Below are 18,839 nucleotides of genomic sequence, written 5' to 3' on the forward strand. Positions count from 1 at the left end.
ATAAAGTCATTTGAGTGGCAAATGAAGGCAATCATTTACCACCGCCACGACAATAACTTGGGTTTCTGTGGTTGCCAAAGTGCCAATCTTCCCAAAACTTGCTTTTTCTTGTCATTCAGGGAATAAATGTAGCTAGTGAAAGATCCTCACATGCTCAGTATCACTAACACCTGTGTGTGTAGCAGGAGAGTGTTTCAACATGTGTTCGCAGATGTGGGTGATTGTTTTTATAGTCCCCTCCCTCGCATTACTTGAGGGCGTCCACGTCTCATTTAACAAGCGTGCAATGTGTTTTCAGCAATGCTAAGTCATGCAGGGCTGGAGTGCGTCAGTAGTATTGGATCTCTGCGTTAGCGTCGTTAGCTTGAAGCTCATGATGCCGGAGCTCCTCTGTGAAGCCTTCTAAACCCAGAGAGTTCAGAAACTCTGCCAAAACTAAAGCAGGCCAAATCCTCCTCTGTTCTTTCCCTCCTCCACTTACTCTCTGTCTATCCTCTTCCCCACTGTCCCCCTTTTTTCCCTCTTCCCCATTCCCCAAGCATGAGCAATTCACAGTTAATTCAATTTTCCCCCGGCTGGGCTCACATGGGACGGCATTGGAATTCCGGTTTGTCATGATAAAATGATTACACGGCATTGTGTTTCTCCGGGCGCCTCCCAGCGCATTTATTAGAATCTGTCAGTGTCGATGTAGATCGGCCAGCCCAAGTGCACGTCTCCAACGCTGCCCCTCGCCACTCCGCTTCCTCTTCCATCCCCGAAACTGGTTATTCCTTATGAAATACGTCGCTCCTGGCAGAGGCATAATCTGATTACATCCACTAGATTAAAAATATATTGCATTTTTCCCCCCCTGTTCTCCTGTCACATTTTTTTTAACCCCTCTTTCTCCATTGCTTCCCTCTTCTTCTTCTTTGGACTAGTTTTTTTTCCACTTACTTTATTATCTAGGGTTTGACTGATGACACCGATGGCCATTTTTAAATGAGATACGGTACGGTCATATCATCCACCCCCAGTAAAACAGATGATGAAATGATGATTGATATGTTTTTTTCATTAATATGTAAACCATGGTTCTGGTTTCATTCATAGTTTGGTTTGAAAAACATAGGAAATGAATAAACAATCTATGTTGTAGTATATCATACAATGTGACTACAATATGTTGTCAAAACTATAAAGGTAGGCTCCCAAGTGTGACAGTTAGCTAGCTCTAAAGTAATACTAGTTTTCAATACACAAAGGTGTGTTATCTGAGTGTTAAATAAAAGAAAAATGGAGGTCTAACATATGTCAAGTGCATAGTAAAGGCTAACTGGCTTTTACCAATATTTCTCCAAATGCAACTGCGACTTTAATTTCAAGATATTTTGTTTAGTTTGATGATTGGAACCCACAGTTAAGAAGATATGAGACCATGGTGCTCCCTGCCAATCCCTTGCTTCAATATCTACACATAAAGTTAGAGAAATATGAATGAAACTCTTTCTGACGCTCTCGATGTTGGAAGTCAGAGCCTCAACATTTCATTTTATTTTCCTGCAGCCACTCCTGCCACCCTCATCGCCTCACATCAACCCCCTCCTCCCTCCTCCTCCACCAACACCCATCCTCTCCTGTCTGGATAATATTACAGCTTATTATTTTTCATATTTCCATCCCTCCCTCTGCCAGTACAGGCCTGTCAGTCAAGCTGTCATGTGTGATTTAGAGCTGCCACTCCAGCTCCCTCTTTCTGGCGGAGGGGGGGGGGCTCGATGGCTTGTTTACTGAGATGTGACTGGAGGTGTCACGCTGAAAGAGCCCACCTCACCTTCCTCACCCCCTTCCTCCTCACCCTCCAAAAACCCGGCTTCGTGCCACCAGGAAACCCCCTGCGGGCTTGATAGTTGGGGGGGTCCTTGTGCCAGGCAGGAAGAGGCTAATGACCGCCGGCGATTTTTGGATGGTGGGTTAGCGTATGTGCTGCCCTAGGTGTGTGTGTGTGTGTGTGTGTGTGTGTGTGTGTGTGTGTGTGTGTGTGTGTGTGTGTGTGTGTGTGTGTGTGTGTGTGTGTGTGTGTGTGTGTGTGTGTGTGTGTGTGTGTGTGTGTGTGTGTGTGTGTGTGTGTGTGTGTGTGTGTGTGTGTGTGTGTGTTCTCATTCTCTCAGCCAACCAATTACTGTCCCGAGGAGCAGACAGCTGTCGCCACCATCTTCTTCTCCTTCACTGCCATCTCTGTCTTGCTCCTCTTCCTCCAGACCTCCGCCCGGTTGGCAGAGGGGAGTCAGAAGGGAGTCAGGGTGGGGGAGCCTCAGCCTCAGGTCCGAGTCATTACAGCGCTGTGGGACTCTCACACACACACATGTACACAGAGTAACACACAACTTGTCTCCTCTGTCTCTTCTTATCTATCACCATGCCACTACACCCTTCAATTAAGCCTGTGGCCCCTTCGCTTTGGGGATTTTATGCATTTTATTCACGGGAACACAAACACACACACACTCGCACTCATCTAATCCTAATGTTCCCTCTATATTTATCATTACCCGCTCCCCAGATGGGACCCGGTCCATTGGGTTTTGTGTATAATAGAGCCTAGCTGATAGAAGCTGAGATACTTTATTCTTGTTTTTTTTGTTTTTCTGGACAAATTCATCAAATGTTTCCGTGAAAACAGTCATCTTTTTCTGGATATTGTTGCCACAGTGGTGCCATCCCTCTGCAGCGCTTCACTATATTCCCCTTACCACTCTCCTTTCTTTATCAGGGACTAAAATACAAACCACATTGGCCTTATCTCATTTCTCTCGCCACACACTCTCCAATTCTATCCTGATTCTCTTGCTTCTACATGTAAACACACGCACACACACACTGCTAGAATGTACACATTTGCTATCCTTCACCATCTGTGAGTGGATATGCCAGCTATTTCACTTAACCATGCAGGGTGAAAATGTTGGCGGTTGAGGGGGGGGGGGAAAACGAATTTGGAAGAGGCGCTGAATATTTCACTTCAACCATGAACGGTGTGTATAGATAAGGAGCGCCTCACTCTGAGTGTGTCACTGTTTATACATACGTGTGTGTCAGTGTTGTCGAGATTTCCCTCCGACACACTCGTTAATCATGGAATTCATTAGTCACCGAGTCCCTAATTGTTTACTTTCCCCTGCGGCGGTACAACACAAGGTTGCCGGCCTTCCCTGTTACAATTTTGGAAGAACATAATGCTAAATTAATTTTCCTGGTAGCTGCGATTCGATTAGTCATCTCTGAGTACAGTCTATTAGCCGGGAAATCGTGCATTTGGAAGTCAGAATGGAGAGTCAGGGTTGCTTACCTGGAAAAATGCAAAGAATTAGAGGGAGACGGAAAGGGGGAGTCAAGAAGAGACTGTGAGTGAGCCTGGGAGATGAGTTGGAGAGAAATGGCCGGTTAGCTCTCTAATGTAGACTGAAGCCCAGCGAGAGTGGAAAGATAAATTGATAGCTATTTTATATTATTTAATGCACAGGTTGTATGGCTTATTTACATCGCTTATTTGTAAAAGTGCTTTCAAACAAGGAAACACTTCCATGTTACTTAGATGGGGGAAAAAGTGAAAGGGCTTTAGATGCCAATTTTGCATTTAACCTTTGCTTCAACCTTTTAACGTTTTTCAATGTGAAGCCTATCTTACCTGCATGTTAAAACAGAACCATTGATTATTATTTATAATATGACAAATGTGTGACCACTGACGTTTCTAACAACTCAGCCTGGCTTTTACATAAACCTTATGAGTTAATGTTTTGGGATCATTTGGTAGATAGGGTTAGATTCGTTTTTAGTGTATTTGCCTTGGTTATTGTTAGGTGTTTTTAAAGCTTGCAATGTTCCTGTGTAAGACTGACTGGGCCCCTTTTTTCAAGCTTCAGATAGCTTATCAGAGTGTCCCATATCACATATTTACATCATGTCTTATGAAAAGACCTGTAACTGATTTAATTCAGCTGGTCTCAAAAAGGTAATAATCACCCTTTGGGCCAAGGCTGAACATGAAATCAAACTTCTCATGCTAGAACTGCAGCCCCGTGTTCTGAACACACTAGATAAACTGTGGGTGATGTTCAGCCCCGGACAGCCATCTTGGTGTAGCCCCCCCCCCCCACCACCTTCTAAAAATGAGGCCTTCATGTTCTAGTTGCATGCTCTAAAAACCAGAATGTGAACTAGTTTCTGAACCTGGTTGACTAATTGGTTTTAAAGCGTCTGACCTGACCCCAGTGTTGAGCCGTAAAGACTCATATGCATGTCAATGTGGGGTTTACTGTACATGCCTACAGTGTGTGTGTGTGTGTGTGTGTCACCCTGCATGTTTTTATGTTCACGGTCGTAGACATCCGCATATGGATGAGCTAACACGGGGCAATATGCGCTTCAAGGCACTCATGAGCACGTCCACTTCTTTCACTATACTGAAATAAAGATGCAATAGACCATGTCACAAGTGAACTTACTGAAACTATGCATCATAGATCAACAGCCTCTCTTTCCCTCACACACACACATGCATTTTTTCTTCTTCTTTCCTCATTTCGATGGATCTCCACGCACACGCTCACGCGCCACATCGCAAATGATGGGATTTAAACATCAACAGTATGAAATATTCATGTGTCAGTGCCAGCCGCTCGAGCAGAACTACCACCAAGGGGGATTTGCCTTCAGATCTGAGGATACTCCTGCATTCATCCCCCCTCTCTCTTCCTCTAACTCTCCCTGTTGTGTTGCAGCATCCGAAGCCATTGCCGCGGTGTTGTGTACCAGTGTGTTCCTGGGTATTGTTCTACTTTTGTATGATATTGCTTTTCCACTCTAAAGTGTTGTTATGTCTGCGTCCTGCGCGGGGTGTTGGGGGGGAGGTTGGAGAGTGACACCCTCCCACTCGTCCTTCTTTACTCAACATGTGGGGAACACAGGAAAGGCGGACGAGAGAGATAAACTCAGCTGGGAAAAGATTACATTTAGAGGAGGATGGGGACGGGTCGATTTCAGAGCTACTTTGTGTTAGGAAGTTTTGCTTGGAATACTACTTCACTATCGCTACTTTGGGTAAGAATAGTAATAATAATAATATACTCCTTTAAAGAAGCCCTATAATGCTTTTTGGGGTCTTCCCTTTCCTGTAGTGTGTTACAATGGTTTGTGTGCATGTACATCTGTACAGGCTAATATATCTTGACTTATGCAATTAAAACAGGGTATTTTGGATTAATTTCACATTCTTAATGGTCTTGCTTGGATTACTGGTGTCTAATATGTAAACACTGACAGTACTGTGGTAGCCAGGCCACGCCCTTTGCGTCCAACACATAATTATCTATGGAGAGAATTAAAGGTGGGGTAGGTCATTTTGGAGAAACCAGCTCGAGTGCTCTAGAATTTGAAAATACACAGCAGCAAAAAATCCGCCACTTCCTTACAGAGCCCCTCCTCCAACACACACGAACGCGCACATGACCAATGAGGGCACGAGATAAGTTTGTGCACAGATGGAAGGCTGACAGGCAGGTAGGCCATCCAGTTATTTTAGCCGACCCGGCTGAAATTATTGGTCGTGCTTTTTACAGCGCTACGGCTTCCACAGGTGAATTTTTTCTATGGATTTTTTGTCAAAGCACTTCAGATATTCATTGCTATCGGGATGTTAAGAGAATTCCATGGAATATAACAAAAAGTGTATCTCGAGCCGGTTTCTCGAACTTACCTACCCCACCTTTAAGAACACTGAGAAGATTGACTGAAAAAAAACACAGACAAAGTTTTGAAAAGGATCTTAGAGTCAAAAAGGTAAGAGGAGTTAGGACAAAGTTTGCGAGAGTCATAGATTGCTCATTGAAAGTGAGTGTGATGGAGTATTCAGAGATACAAAGAGCGCCAATGGGGGGGGGGACTGGAGAGATACGGCCACAGTGGTCATCGTTCCTCCCGAGACTCATCCCTTTTTCCATTTAAAAGATGTGATTACACCGCAACAGCGCGCGCACATTTTCACTCACGCGCTGCCAGCAGTGTTGATCCAATTTGGGAGGTTAGAAGGGAGGGATAAGGAGATAGAGGGAGCAAAGAGGGGAGCAAAGAGGGGAGCGGAGGGGTGAAAGGCAGCCATGTAAGAGAAGAGAGGAAGGAGAGGAGGAGAGAGCGCTCCCTATTTCTCTCTCTCTCTCTCTCTCTCTCGTTTGTCATTCTGTCGGCGCAGTATGCAGATGAGGAGCTAATATGATATCTCTGCTGAGCTGATGGATGTTTAAAATGATACGGCAACCCTGAGCAGCCTCGCCGCATGTCGCCTGCCAGGGATGGTGTGTGTGTGTGTGTGTGTGTGTGTGTGTGTGTGTGTGTGTGTGTGTGTGTGTGTGTGTGTGTGTGTGTGTGTGTGTGTGTGTGTGTGTGTGTGTGTGTGTGTGTGTGTGTGTGTGTGTGTGTGTGTGTGTGTGTGTGTGTGTGTGTGTGTGTGTGTGTGTGTGTGTGTGTGTGTGTGTGTGTGTGTGTGTGTGTGGAAATGTTTGTGTAAATATTATATCCAAATCATGCAGCAATGACATATACTGTCAAACCTTCAACTACTTAGTTAGTAACTTATGCTTCTGGTCTCATTGGACTAATTCTCCATGAAATATCAGGAATTATTCTAAAGAAATGATGCCCAAGAAATGTTGTTAAACTAGGCAGTTATTGCTCAAAGGATGAATGGGCATCTACCAATTGGAAGGTCAGTGGCTCAATCCCCAGCCCCATTTTCTACGGTACATAACTACTGATTTGTTTTCATCTGTGTGCTGATCTGCTACAAAATGTAATGGATTCTTCCTTTGATAATGCTACCCCGTTAACCAAGTTCAAACAAATCACGCCGTTACTAAAAAAAAGAATGTGTATACTGATTTCCTGGGCCTACCCAAGTAAAAGTCCCAATAATAGTACACATTATCCCTTATAAAACAATCAATGGACTTTTTAAACACCGTACTCTTCAGCTTCATTCATAACCAATATTGATGCTGGGAAATATTTAACACAAGACAGGGAAATACACATCTGTAGAAAACCGATTAGATCAATATTCAATCAAACTACATAACCTCCATCATATTAAACATGAATAATAGTTGCTGGGCAATATATGATTTTTAGAAATGTTTGATTTATTTAAGAAAACAAGTCTTTAAATCGTGAAAAGCAAGTGCCAAAGTTTTAGTATCTGTCTGTGTTCAGTTCACATTGTCATGGTCGGTAATGCGAAGTGTGGGTGACAGTGAAGGGGGGGGGGGGGGGGGGGGGGGCACGACCGATCGTATTCTCCACAGACTTCATTAGTTAAAACAAAGCCTGTTGTCCATGTGGGCTCTTTCACAGCCTAATTGATATTGATTTACTGATTTGCTCAAGGGTGATTTAAAAGCATGTTTGGTGTAATCGTCAATGCTGCTTTCCCTCTTCTCTCGCTGTCTCTCTCTGAAGGCATTAGCACTCAATCCTTCTGGTAACAACAGCAACAACAAAAAGCTCACCGTAAAGACATTTTTTTTTTCTGGTGAAGTGTGTTTTCCTCAAGTCGACTTTTCTCTTCAAATCCTACTTAACAACCGTGGCTCTTTACGCACCATGTCCTCCCACTCTACCATTGCATCACTATTTTATGACATAAAGAGATAATTCACTTTTCTACCTCTCCAAGATAAGGGCTTGTCAGCGTAATGAATTAGCGAGGGTTATCTTTTTTGTTTGTGGACTCCGATAGCATTGATAGATCGTCACCATCCCCATAACTGCATGATGATAGTTATCATAAATGGTAAGCGCTTGGCTAAGTGAAGCATTGAGATCAATGGCAGTGTTGTTAGTGTTGGAATGAAGGAGGCCTTTTATCATGTTGATGGATGGCAGGCCTGTCTTTAATGTGACATGTTATGATCATATCAATTTGTCCTCAGTTCTCATCGACATCACTTTATTGCCTCTCCGTCTCTCACAGTCCATCACCCAATGCTGTAAATTTGAATTGAAATGGCAGCGTGCCACAACGCTTCCATTTCTCTTCTACAATTTGTCTTCCTCCTCTCTTCCACCTATGTATGTCCCTCTTCCTCTCTTTAATCCACCGTATTTTGATACCTGTCTTTTCTATTTTCTGTCCTCCTCCCCTCACTCTTTGACAGGCATTGTGTAGACAGCCTGAGTGAAAGAGTGAAGGAATCAGACTGGGATTAAAATGTAATATCAGACTATTAAAGAGATTAGTGGCTGAGATTCTGACGTCTGAGCTACCTCGCAATCTGATGAACTGGCATTCATGATATTGATTTATTCCCCTGCTTCTTTTTTATCGGTCCACAGTCACATGTGCGGCTATAGATCTGATATGTTGGCCTTTTATGAAGCGCCGTGTCACCGGGGACCTGGGCGCTAAGTAACCGCCGAAAAGGCTGCCAGAAAAGTTGGAAAGAAAAGTTTATTCATCAAATCTGTAGTTTTGAAAGAGCAGCAAAGAGAGGGCGGACAAGGACATGACTGATTTAGTCTCTCAAGTGGACAAAAGCAATGCCCTGGTATTGAACCACGGTAATGAAAGCTTCAGATAGAACAACGGCACAACAAAAGAGCATCAATTATTTCCAATTATGACAAACCATCATTTCAGCCCAATTATGTTTCACATCTGTCAGGGCTAACAAGGTAGCGGGACTGATTTCCTCTATTAGTCTTATCTGTAGCACTCAAATGTATTTCCATTCATACATTGTTCACATCCATTTGTTTTCATCTGATTTTGTATACCCACCACCCCCTCCACAGATGCATCCACTCACACCTCTAGTTAGTTGCATTCGAGTCAAATGTGATTATTGCTGGACTACAGGTTAGACTCGACCACTGTTAAGCATTTTAACATTCATAGTGTGGTTTATAGTGCAAAGAAGTTCATCTGTTTATGATTGGCTGTGCAATGATTTAAAAACATGTGTCATGAAATTGGAGCGATGACATATTTAGTAAGCCAAAGTTAGCATTTCAAGGGTTCCCAAAAAGCAAAGGGAATTTGGCAGAAAATAAGATCTGTTGCTATAAAATGTTATGATATTTACATGTGTTGTTCAAAAGGATAATCTCCTCACATTATATATATATTTTAAATCATTGTTGATGTGTAAATGCAATAGCCAGAAGTAAAAAATCGTCACCACTGCTAAGCTAAAGGTGGCTAATGTTTGCATGTGTGTTGTTGAGACATGTGTTAGCTATACCACCTGTTTTAAAACATGTAGAAGTTTCAGACAATCACCAGTGGGGTAAACCTTGACTTCAAGATGAGGGACATGCACATGAGTGCTAAATTGTTAACACATGTTTGAGTTTTAGGACTCATTCTGCACATAGGATAGGATAATATTGACTTTTCTCACGGATGGCAAAACAGCAGATCAAATCACAATCAAATGTTATGTTGAATACTGTTCATGTAGCCCTACTCCTCACATCTGATTTTCCCCATTTATCCCGTCTCCTCCGACCTTTGTCCTCCTTCCGTGTTCACTTTGCACAATGTTTTCATCCGGCCACCCGGTAATGGCCTTGCTCTGGGATCCACACACATGGCCATCGTAAACGTCGCCCCAATCAAAACCTTAATGCACCTCAATTTAACCACTGTTCTAACCCACAGACACACACTTACACCTTCCCTCTCTTTCATACACACATGCAGAGCTTATTGTTCTCTACGGGTCGGGGGGGGGGGGCAGCATCAGTAATGCGTGACGCGTTCCTCCATAATGCCTCATCTGCATGTGTGAGGAGGTCTGGGCTAATGGAGCTGATCCGTTGCGCTGTTATTACATGCGAGAAAGAGTAGGGGGAGGCAAGGGGGGCGGGGGAGATGGGTGCAAGGGTTTATTATTAAAGAGGAGGAGGAGGGGGTGACAAAAAGAGGGGAGGTCTTCTCTCCTCTCCCAGTGATGGATGATTCAGGAGTCCCTCCTCAACTGACTTTAAGTCGTTTGACTATTTGCAGTGGTCACACAGCAGCACACACACAATATGTTTGAATGTGTGTGTAAGTGTACTGCCTGCACACCCTTTGAATATCACAAGGTAAATGAGGCCTAACACACTACTACCACCTCCCCCTTGTGTTCACCCTGCTCCACTCAGGTCGTTTCCCTCTCTGCATTTAAATGTCCTCAATATGTCACACGTTCATGAACGAACGCGAGCATCCGGCTAACACACATACACTCACTTGTGCACACACACACACACACACACACACACACACACACACACACACACACACACACACACACAAACTGAACATGAAGTCTATCTGGGCATTTGTTTGAGTCCCTTTTTATGGCGCACACATTCCAAATTTTTACAGCTTTACATTACGTTGTAATGGCCATTTCCCGAGCAATTCCTGGAACAACATGCCAAGCATTTCCATCTGAATTGCTGATTGAATAGACTGTAACATTATGTTTTATTATTGCATTGATTTCTTATAGTTTCCACACTGACATCAATATGCCTCATGTTTATTTTTCATTATGAAATGCCAATGCTGCATTAGTATGTGTTAACCAATGGGAAAGTGGCTGTAAAAAGTGTGTTGTTCCCTAACGATTGGTGAATAGACTCGAACATAATGGTGGCAGGATTTTAAAGGTCCCCTATTATACTGTTTTACATCAATATATTATAGGTCTCATATACATATACAAGGAGCCACTCCCCACGCCCCTCCGATGCCCCTTTCACACCAACGCGTTTTCAGCTCAGGCTTGGAGCTGGAGCCTGAAAAGTACCGGTTTTTCCTGTTCACACCGCAGCGGCGCCACCTCTTAGCTCCGGAATCCGGTTCACTTCCAGTTCCAAAAATTGTCGGTCTAGAGGCAAGAGCTTCGTTGCTAAGAGGCGGCGTCGCTTACGTCTCTCTTACGTCGAGGCGTGCAGGAAACTAAACCCACCTCCCCTGAACATGGGTCGACAGAAGAGTCTCGTGATGCCTGCCTACAAGCAGTAGTGCTTATAATCACACTTTATAAAGTCAGGCAACACTAACCAGGCTTCGTGTGATTCTGTTTATTTGTACCTTACTTTGACCATCGTTCACTGTTATTCATCATTGTGGAGAGAGGCAGACGTTTTGTTTTGTATTATAGCAGCTATCAGATGGAATCAATACATGGGCTGTACAGGTTGTCGTGTCCGACTATCACAAGTAGAATCATAATGAAAAATACGTCTGTAGAAAACAACTTATGCCACAATAGGATAGCAATAGCAAGTAGTCCGTTTACCTTCGGTTGCTATGCTAACATCACCCATTTTATACCAGAGAAACTTTCATAACAGCGTTGTGATGCCAAACAGCGTCAATTCAGACTGACACACATTCACTTAAGGGGAACTGGGGATGTGTATCAGCTGCTTGTGTGACAGTCGGACAGTGAAGACTTTAGAGCGGCCGCTGCAGGGTGAGCTAACCCGGAGCTAACGGGAGAATAAACTCCCGTGGAAGAGCAGCCAGCACTGCAGCGGTCGGTAAATGCCGCTGAAACACATTAATAAACAATAAATCACGGAACTCTGGAGAAAAGCATAAGGTTGGAGAAGTCGTCATTTAATTTAATCTGGCTTCGTGTGATTAAAAGCAACACGATCATCGCCCCGACGCAGTCCCCCATTGTTGTTGTTGTTGTGAGCGCCATAATGCCGTTGGGGAGCAAATCAGCGATGTAAACGGTGACATCATGACGCAGCAGCGGCAGCACCAGTCGGGCTCTGGGCGGTGTGAACAAAGCGGGAGCAGAAAAGGGAAACCGGAGCTGAACCAGAAAAGCTCTAGCACGGAGCTAGAACGGGAAAAGCGCTGGTGTGAAAGCCGCATGAGAGATATTTGGTTAAAAAGAACACAATGGTGCTCTAGGAGGAGATTCAGGGGATAAGGTGGGGGGGGGGGGTTACCTTGGTTGCTGATTGGCTAATGGTTACACAAGCCAAAAAATCATTCTGACATCATAAAGTGGCCAAAATCTGATCAGCTCATTTTCAGACAGGATTTGATATAACTGGATCAGGGCAAAAAGTGAGCAAATCTTTTTTCCTGATACTTTCAGAATCTCTTTAAGGGGACACATGTTTATGTAGAAAATACATGAAAAAGTGGATTTTGCATAATAGGTGACCTTTAAAGGTTACAGGGAGTCTTTACAGACACCTTTCAAAATACTTTGGGTGGAAAAATCAATTTAAGATCTTAAAAATAATTTGATCTCAGCAGTTTTGCAAACACAAATACTTATTAGTCACTGCTTTTATAAAGCGGTGAACCACTCTGAGTTGTGTCTTTCTCGCTACAGCATGAATGCAGCATCAGTGAAGGATGATTAATGAAATGGCAGCTCGCTTGTGTCGCTCAGGTCCCGATATCATCCAATCCTCAGCCCCCTTTAGCACTTTGGCACGGCCATCTACGAGACTCATCCTCCAATGGGAGAGTTTATTTCCATCTGGAGGTGGGCCAGGAGCACACATCTGACATCATCTTAAGACTTGGCTCAGTTTGCCAGAATGACACTCTGTCTCACACACACACACACACACACACACACACACACACACACACACACACACACACACACACACACACACACACACACACACACACACACACACACACAAAAACACACACACACACACACACACACACACACACACACACACACACACACACGCACCTGCTCCACAGATAAGATGAGGATGAGGAGAGAACTGTGATGTCTTTGTAGGGTGTGAAAGTCAAGCGTGTGAATGTGTTTATCGGTTTTAAAGATGCATGTTTTCAGATGTGTTGATTGGCTGGGGATGGTGGGTACGGTCTGTGAAGTGTGTGTGTGTGTGTGTGTGTGTGTGTGTGTGTGTGTGTGTGTGTGTGTGTGTGTGTGTGTGTGTGTGTGTGTGTGTGTGTGTGTGTGTGTGTGTGTGTGTGTGTGTGTGTGTGTGTGTGTGTGTGTGTGTGTGTGTGTGTGTGTGTGTGTGTGTGTGTGTGTGTGTGTGTGTGTGTGAGGCAGGATGGCAGGTGAGAAGGAAAGAAGTGTTTGGAACAGAACGTGTTAGAGTGACACAAATGGCCTGCAGAAAGGGGGATGATGGAGGAGAGAAAAACATTTTGGGGGTGAAAGAGACACTCAAACACTTTTAAGGCCGTTAAAATCAAACTAAACTTGACATCTTGGAACAAGCTATTTAGATATGTCACCTTAGATACTTTAAACCCAAAATTCGAATGAAAAGGAAACCAATACAAACAAATAATATCTTCTATTTTTCTAAATATACTGGCTTCCTCAAGCTCATTAGGAAACACGTCCATTGCTAAAAAAAAAAAGTGTTTGTAAGCGCAATGTAATCTAGGTTACTGCAGTGCATGTAAACTCATTCTTAACTCTTTCTGTAACCTGATTTTTCTCAGTAACCTGGTTTCTTGTTGCATTGATAATGCCAAACCCATAAGGGCTTGGCAGGGTATCTCATGTTTTACAGCATAATAGAAGCATCCATGTCACTTCCAATATGCCAATGCTGAAAAGAAAACGAGAGACAGACGGGAAATCACTTCAAAAGTTCCACCGTGGGAATGCTTTCCCATTCATCGATTGTGTTTAGAAGTGTTGTGACAGCTGGCTCATAGTCTCTCTTTTCATGTCGTGCTAACAGTGTCTGTGTGTGTGTGTGTGTGTGTGTGTGTGTGTGTGTGTGTGTGTGTGTGTGTGTGTGTGTGTGTGTGTGTGTGTGTGTGTGTGTGTGTGTGTGTGTGTGTGTGTGTGTGTGTGTGTGTGTGTGTGTGTGTGTGTGTGTGTGTGTGTGTGTGTGTGTGTGTGTGTGTGTGTGTGTGTGTGTGTGTGTGTGTGTGTCCAAATGCACTCGTGGTACTCGCCGGGTTCTGCCACCTGCTCCGTCTTTGCCGCGATTCTGGCGCCGCCGCCCAAGGAGTCCCATTTCAGCCTCGTTTTACACCCCTGCCAGGCGTGCAGTGGCGTGGGGCCCGCAGGAGTTTGAGCTCGGGTTCATGAGCGCCGCCAAAAAGCTGTCGTGGTGAAGCATAAGTCTGGCGTCTTTCCACCTGGACACTGTTTTCCCATCTGTTTCCATCAGTGATCAATTCTGACCCAAAATCATGTCGGCTCGACTTATGCAGACCAACAAGGGGGAAATTATACTTTTGGAATCCGACCTGAAAGCTTTCTACAAAATCAACACTTGCTCTCTAAAGAGATGTTTCTTTTTGCCTTTGGACAGCTAATAAAATGATTGTCAGTATAAAATAATAAAATAGTAAGAGACCATTCGGACCTAAAGTTGTAGCTTGTAGCTGTACATTGATTTTCAGAAAGGATTTTTGAAGATATGTCCACACAAGAAAACATATTAAAAACATTTCCGTTCAAATATCAACAGCCTAGTTAATCAAATGTATGATTGTGGGACATGAGACTGTATATTTAACAAAGATACTCCACTGTTGTAGCCTACTGTAGTCGAGCAATACAATTTAAAACATTTAAAGGGGACACTCAACACACATAATAAATTAGTTTTTTGAGGTAATTCAATGTATTTGTAATGGGCTTTGATGGCTTTTAAAAAAGAGTAATGTTCTTAACCAATAAAGAAGCATTTACTATGTCATCAGTCTAACTTTATAAAATGAAATGGAGGAAGTGGTGCACTTATCATTAGCGCAGATAACCTGGTTAACTGAACAGACAAATAATTCCCAGTCAACAGACGTCACAGACATTTTTTGAAATATTCATATGGAAACTTTTTACTTCCTCTAGCTGTTTAGACAGCAAGAAGCAGGAATGGGAAGTTATGTCATGCTAATTGTAAGAAATTAAATGAATACGTAACGAGCCATGAGACTAAATCACCTCCAGCAAAAACATTTTTTTAATGTTAGACCAGTTTAAGACACGTAAGTGGAAAGTTTTGCACTTCTTTAAAATCCCTGACTAAAATAAATATGAACATCCGAATTGTCTTATTAAATAAAAAGGAGTAGCGCTTGGTTGTGTTACTGTCGTCAGTGTCATCACGCTCATAAAGTTGCTGTAATGAAGGGTCTTTTTTATAAAACTGTAGCTATTAAATTTAAGCTGCTCTGCTTAAATAAGTAATAACTGTGAAGTGTAAACGCTTTGCTTGTAAATATGTGTGTAGATTCCAAAATATGAGGGATAGTGAATGTAGTAGAGTTGTGTGTGTGTGGTAGTGTCTTCATTATATATTATATGTGTGTGTGGTGTGTAAACCAGTGAGTGCGAGCAGTGTGTGTTTGATGTTCCATTTACCCTGTTTCATAATTCATGGCACGGGTAGGATGGACAGAGCGGAGGTGTCTAAACGTGTGTGTGTGTGTGTGTGGGGGGGGGAGAGATGAAACAGACAAGAGTGTGTCTTTGAAATGCAAAGAGTGGCGATAGCGGTGATTGGCCACCGTGTTGAGGAGGAGCAAGGAGTTTTTTCTCAGCATTTCATCATAATACACACACATACTCTCTATCTCACACACACACACACACACACACACACACACACACACACACACACACACACACACACACACACACACGCACACACACACTCTGGTTGTTAATGACACCATTGTTAAATCATTATTATTTTATTTACCTCTGTGGCACAGAACCCAGGCTAATTTGGAGCAGCTCTGAGCTCGGGAGGATTGTGTTCTTTTTGTGTGTCTGTGTTGCATTCAGCGATGCTGGCTTGCACACACACACACACACACACACACACACACACACACACACACACACACACACACACACACACACACACACACACTCTGTCTAATGGTGGGGCCTGGGGACCAATTTATTTACATGCAGTGGAAGAGGAACAGAGGATTGGTGGGAGGGATACAACAAAAAAGGAAAAAGAGGAAACGGCAGGGAATTATGGAGAAAACCCAGAGGAACGAACAAGTTTCTCTCCTGTTCCCAAGGACAGACAAGACCAATTTACTATTTAGATTGCTCAGCCTGTGTGTGTGGGTGTGTTTTGTTTTGCCGGTGTCATTTGATTTGTACCATATTTCCAGAAACACTGCCTTCATCTGCACCCAACTGTTTTACTTCCTCTGTTAAAAAGTAGCTAAATGGAAGTTAAATCCTCTGCAGTGCCAGATACTCAGTATGGAAATTGGCAGCAGTCAATGGCGCTTCATCTCCAAAAGATGCAATCGTTATCTGGGAAAATGTACCAAAAATGGCTGTTAAATGGTCACGCAATCAGTTTGAGTGTTGTTGTCGTTGTTAAATGCTCATGTCTCAACGCAGCTTAGCACATTTGGAGGAGAAATCTGAGGTACTTGTTTTAATATTTTGTTATGTGTTGCTTTTTTATATTGTATATTTGCACCCTTACAGTGTTCATAGTGGAAAAATGTCTTAGCAATACAGTCAAGATCACAACAAGTCTCTATGTGTACTCCATAGCCGCCATTTTTGCGATGTATCACTGCCGTCATGGAGAAAATGTCTTACTGGTGACCGTATTGACAGCAGAATGTCATCCGCATACAGGGAAATCTTAAATGTCTTGTTAGTGGGAATGAAAGGCTGACCTTGGTTAATATCGATGCTTTTTGAGTTTTTCAAAACAAACATTCACCATCTGTAACTTTTATTATATCATGTTTTATATGACTTGTATTTTATTTATTTTGTATCAATATCTGTGTATTTTTCAAGTATTAATAAATCACTTTCTTCTTGTCTTGCAGGCAGGACGCTAGCGACCTCTCCGGGCCGATTCAAAGGTACTGTTCTACATCTTTTATTCCTTTTTCTTTCCTTTTTACCAGTTTCACCCCTCACTTCTCTTTCTATTGGCCTGTCCTCAATGGGGCATACATTCGGACCAAACACTGACTACATCTTTGATAACTCAGACACTGGAGTGGTGTTTGCGGTCTTGTTTGGTTTTGGGGCACGTGAAAGGATAGCAGAAGGATGATACTACATTGTACGTAGAAAATTAGAGAAATAAAAGAGAGTTGAGAAAAAGGGAAATTGGAAAGGAGAGGTTTGACACGGCTCAGATCTACGACCGAGGAGAGTCATTAAACTAAACCCTTTGGCGATGGGGCGACAGATCAAGCAAGGGGGGGAGAAGGTTTAAATGAGGGCCGATCTTAAAATAGCAGTACCTATTCCTCATCTGGGGCATAGTTAACAGCGTGAATATCCTACCCTGAAAACCATCAATGCACTCCCATTCCATCCAACATTGATAGAGATAGAAGGTAAAAAAGGTTGGAACACCTCATTTAACATCATATGAAGACACTGAATTATATAGCACCTATAATGTTTCATGATCCAGATTATTATCAGAGATAATGCGTTCTGTTGCAACAATCGTTAAATAATACAGCTAGTTAGATCGGCAAATGCAAATGTTAATGACTGGTTATCTACCAAAGGACCTAATGATAGAACCTCATAAACATTTAGAGGATCCGTAATGCATCAGCAGTCAGGTATGGTCATTAACCTTTATTATTTGTTTGTTTGTGTTTTATTTGTTGATCGGACCCTTGGAATAATGCAATATTTCGCATACAGGGTAATATTTTTAATACTGGCAGAAATATTAAGTTATAATGTGTTCTTCTGCTATGGATGAGTAGTTTAATTGCAATAGGCGTATTTGGGATGCGTAGAATCGCTTATATTCAGCAGTTTTTTGTGTTGTTTGAGAGTAAAATTGCATCTATTTAAAGTACATATACACTACAGTGGTTACATGATGCTTCAGGTATTGTACTACATTATAATCAATGAGTTATAAGTTGAAGTATATCTTTGTTTTTGTGTTGAGGGCACTCCATAAATTGAGAGAAAATGGCTGAACTGCATTTAGAAACCATGTTATCAGGAAATAAAAGCAGTAAAAAACCTTAACGTGTAAGGAAGAAAGTTATGAATTGGTTCTCTTCTACGAGGCGGCAAACAAAAACCAGACAAAGATGACAAAAAGTTCACAGTGATGGATTATCCATGTTGAGCCAGTGAGTCTCTACGAACAGATTTGCATTCTGTAATGAAATGAACTGAGTCTAATGGCAAATGTTAAGAAATCCATTTGCAAAAAAACGTTCGGTATATTTCGAAAATGCTCTAATGTAGAGAATATGTGATTTTAATGGGGTGAATCTTGCTTGACTACTGATGTAGTCCTTTAAGTAACTCAATGGCTATATAGACTTATCTTTTACTTTTTATTTATGACGTTTTTTTAAATGATTTTAACCTCTAAATAAGTTATGTTGGTAGTGCAGTAAGAAAAGGGATGTATTGTTGTGCTATGATGATCAATTCTACGACTGTCTGCACCATATCTCATAAGATAATTGAAAGACATTGATTTGAAATAATAAAACCCCTATATATAGTCAGACTAAAGCGGCTGTGATGGTATTCACAGGCAAAACGCAGCAGGTATATCAGCCAAGATCAAAAAACAAAATCCGGCACTGAACGAGATGCCGGAGGAAAGGAAGCAAAAACACGGCAGGAAGAAGAAAGAACCATCTCTGTGGCTGTGAATAATTAGGCAAAATAGTTAGCTTTTGTTTTTCTCTCTGATTGGAGAAAACAGGCGAGGCTGTGACTGGCACATGAGTACACACACACACACACACACACACACACACACACACACACACACACACACACACACACACACACACACACACACACACACACACACACACA

General features: G+C 42.6%; 2 protein-coding genes across 10 annotated transcripts in view; both read left to right on the plus strand.

The window, feature by feature from the left end:
- Positions 1–18,839, plus strand: part of celf2 (cugbp, Elav-like family member 2) — a 401,403-nt gene that overhangs the window by 242,321 nt on the left and 140,243 nt on the right. The window lies entirely within an intron of this gene.
- Positions 1–18,839, plus strand: part of LOC307021233 (CUGBP Elav-like family member 2) — a 113,726-nt gene that overhangs the window by 22,238 nt on the left and 72,649 nt on the right. Inside the window, exon 2 of the mRNA XM_079653165.1 lies at positions 16,844–16,879. Coding sequence (XP_079509291.1) covers positions 16,844–16,879 — 36 coding nt within the window. The remainder of the gene's footprint in view (positions 1–16,843; positions 16,880–18,839) is intronic.

Source organism: Notothenia rossii, assembly GCF_949606895.1.
Source record: "Notothenia rossii genome assembly, chromosome: 10".
NCBI lineage: Eukaryota > Metazoa > Chordata > Actinopteri > Perciformes > Nototheniidae > Notothenia > Notothenia rossii.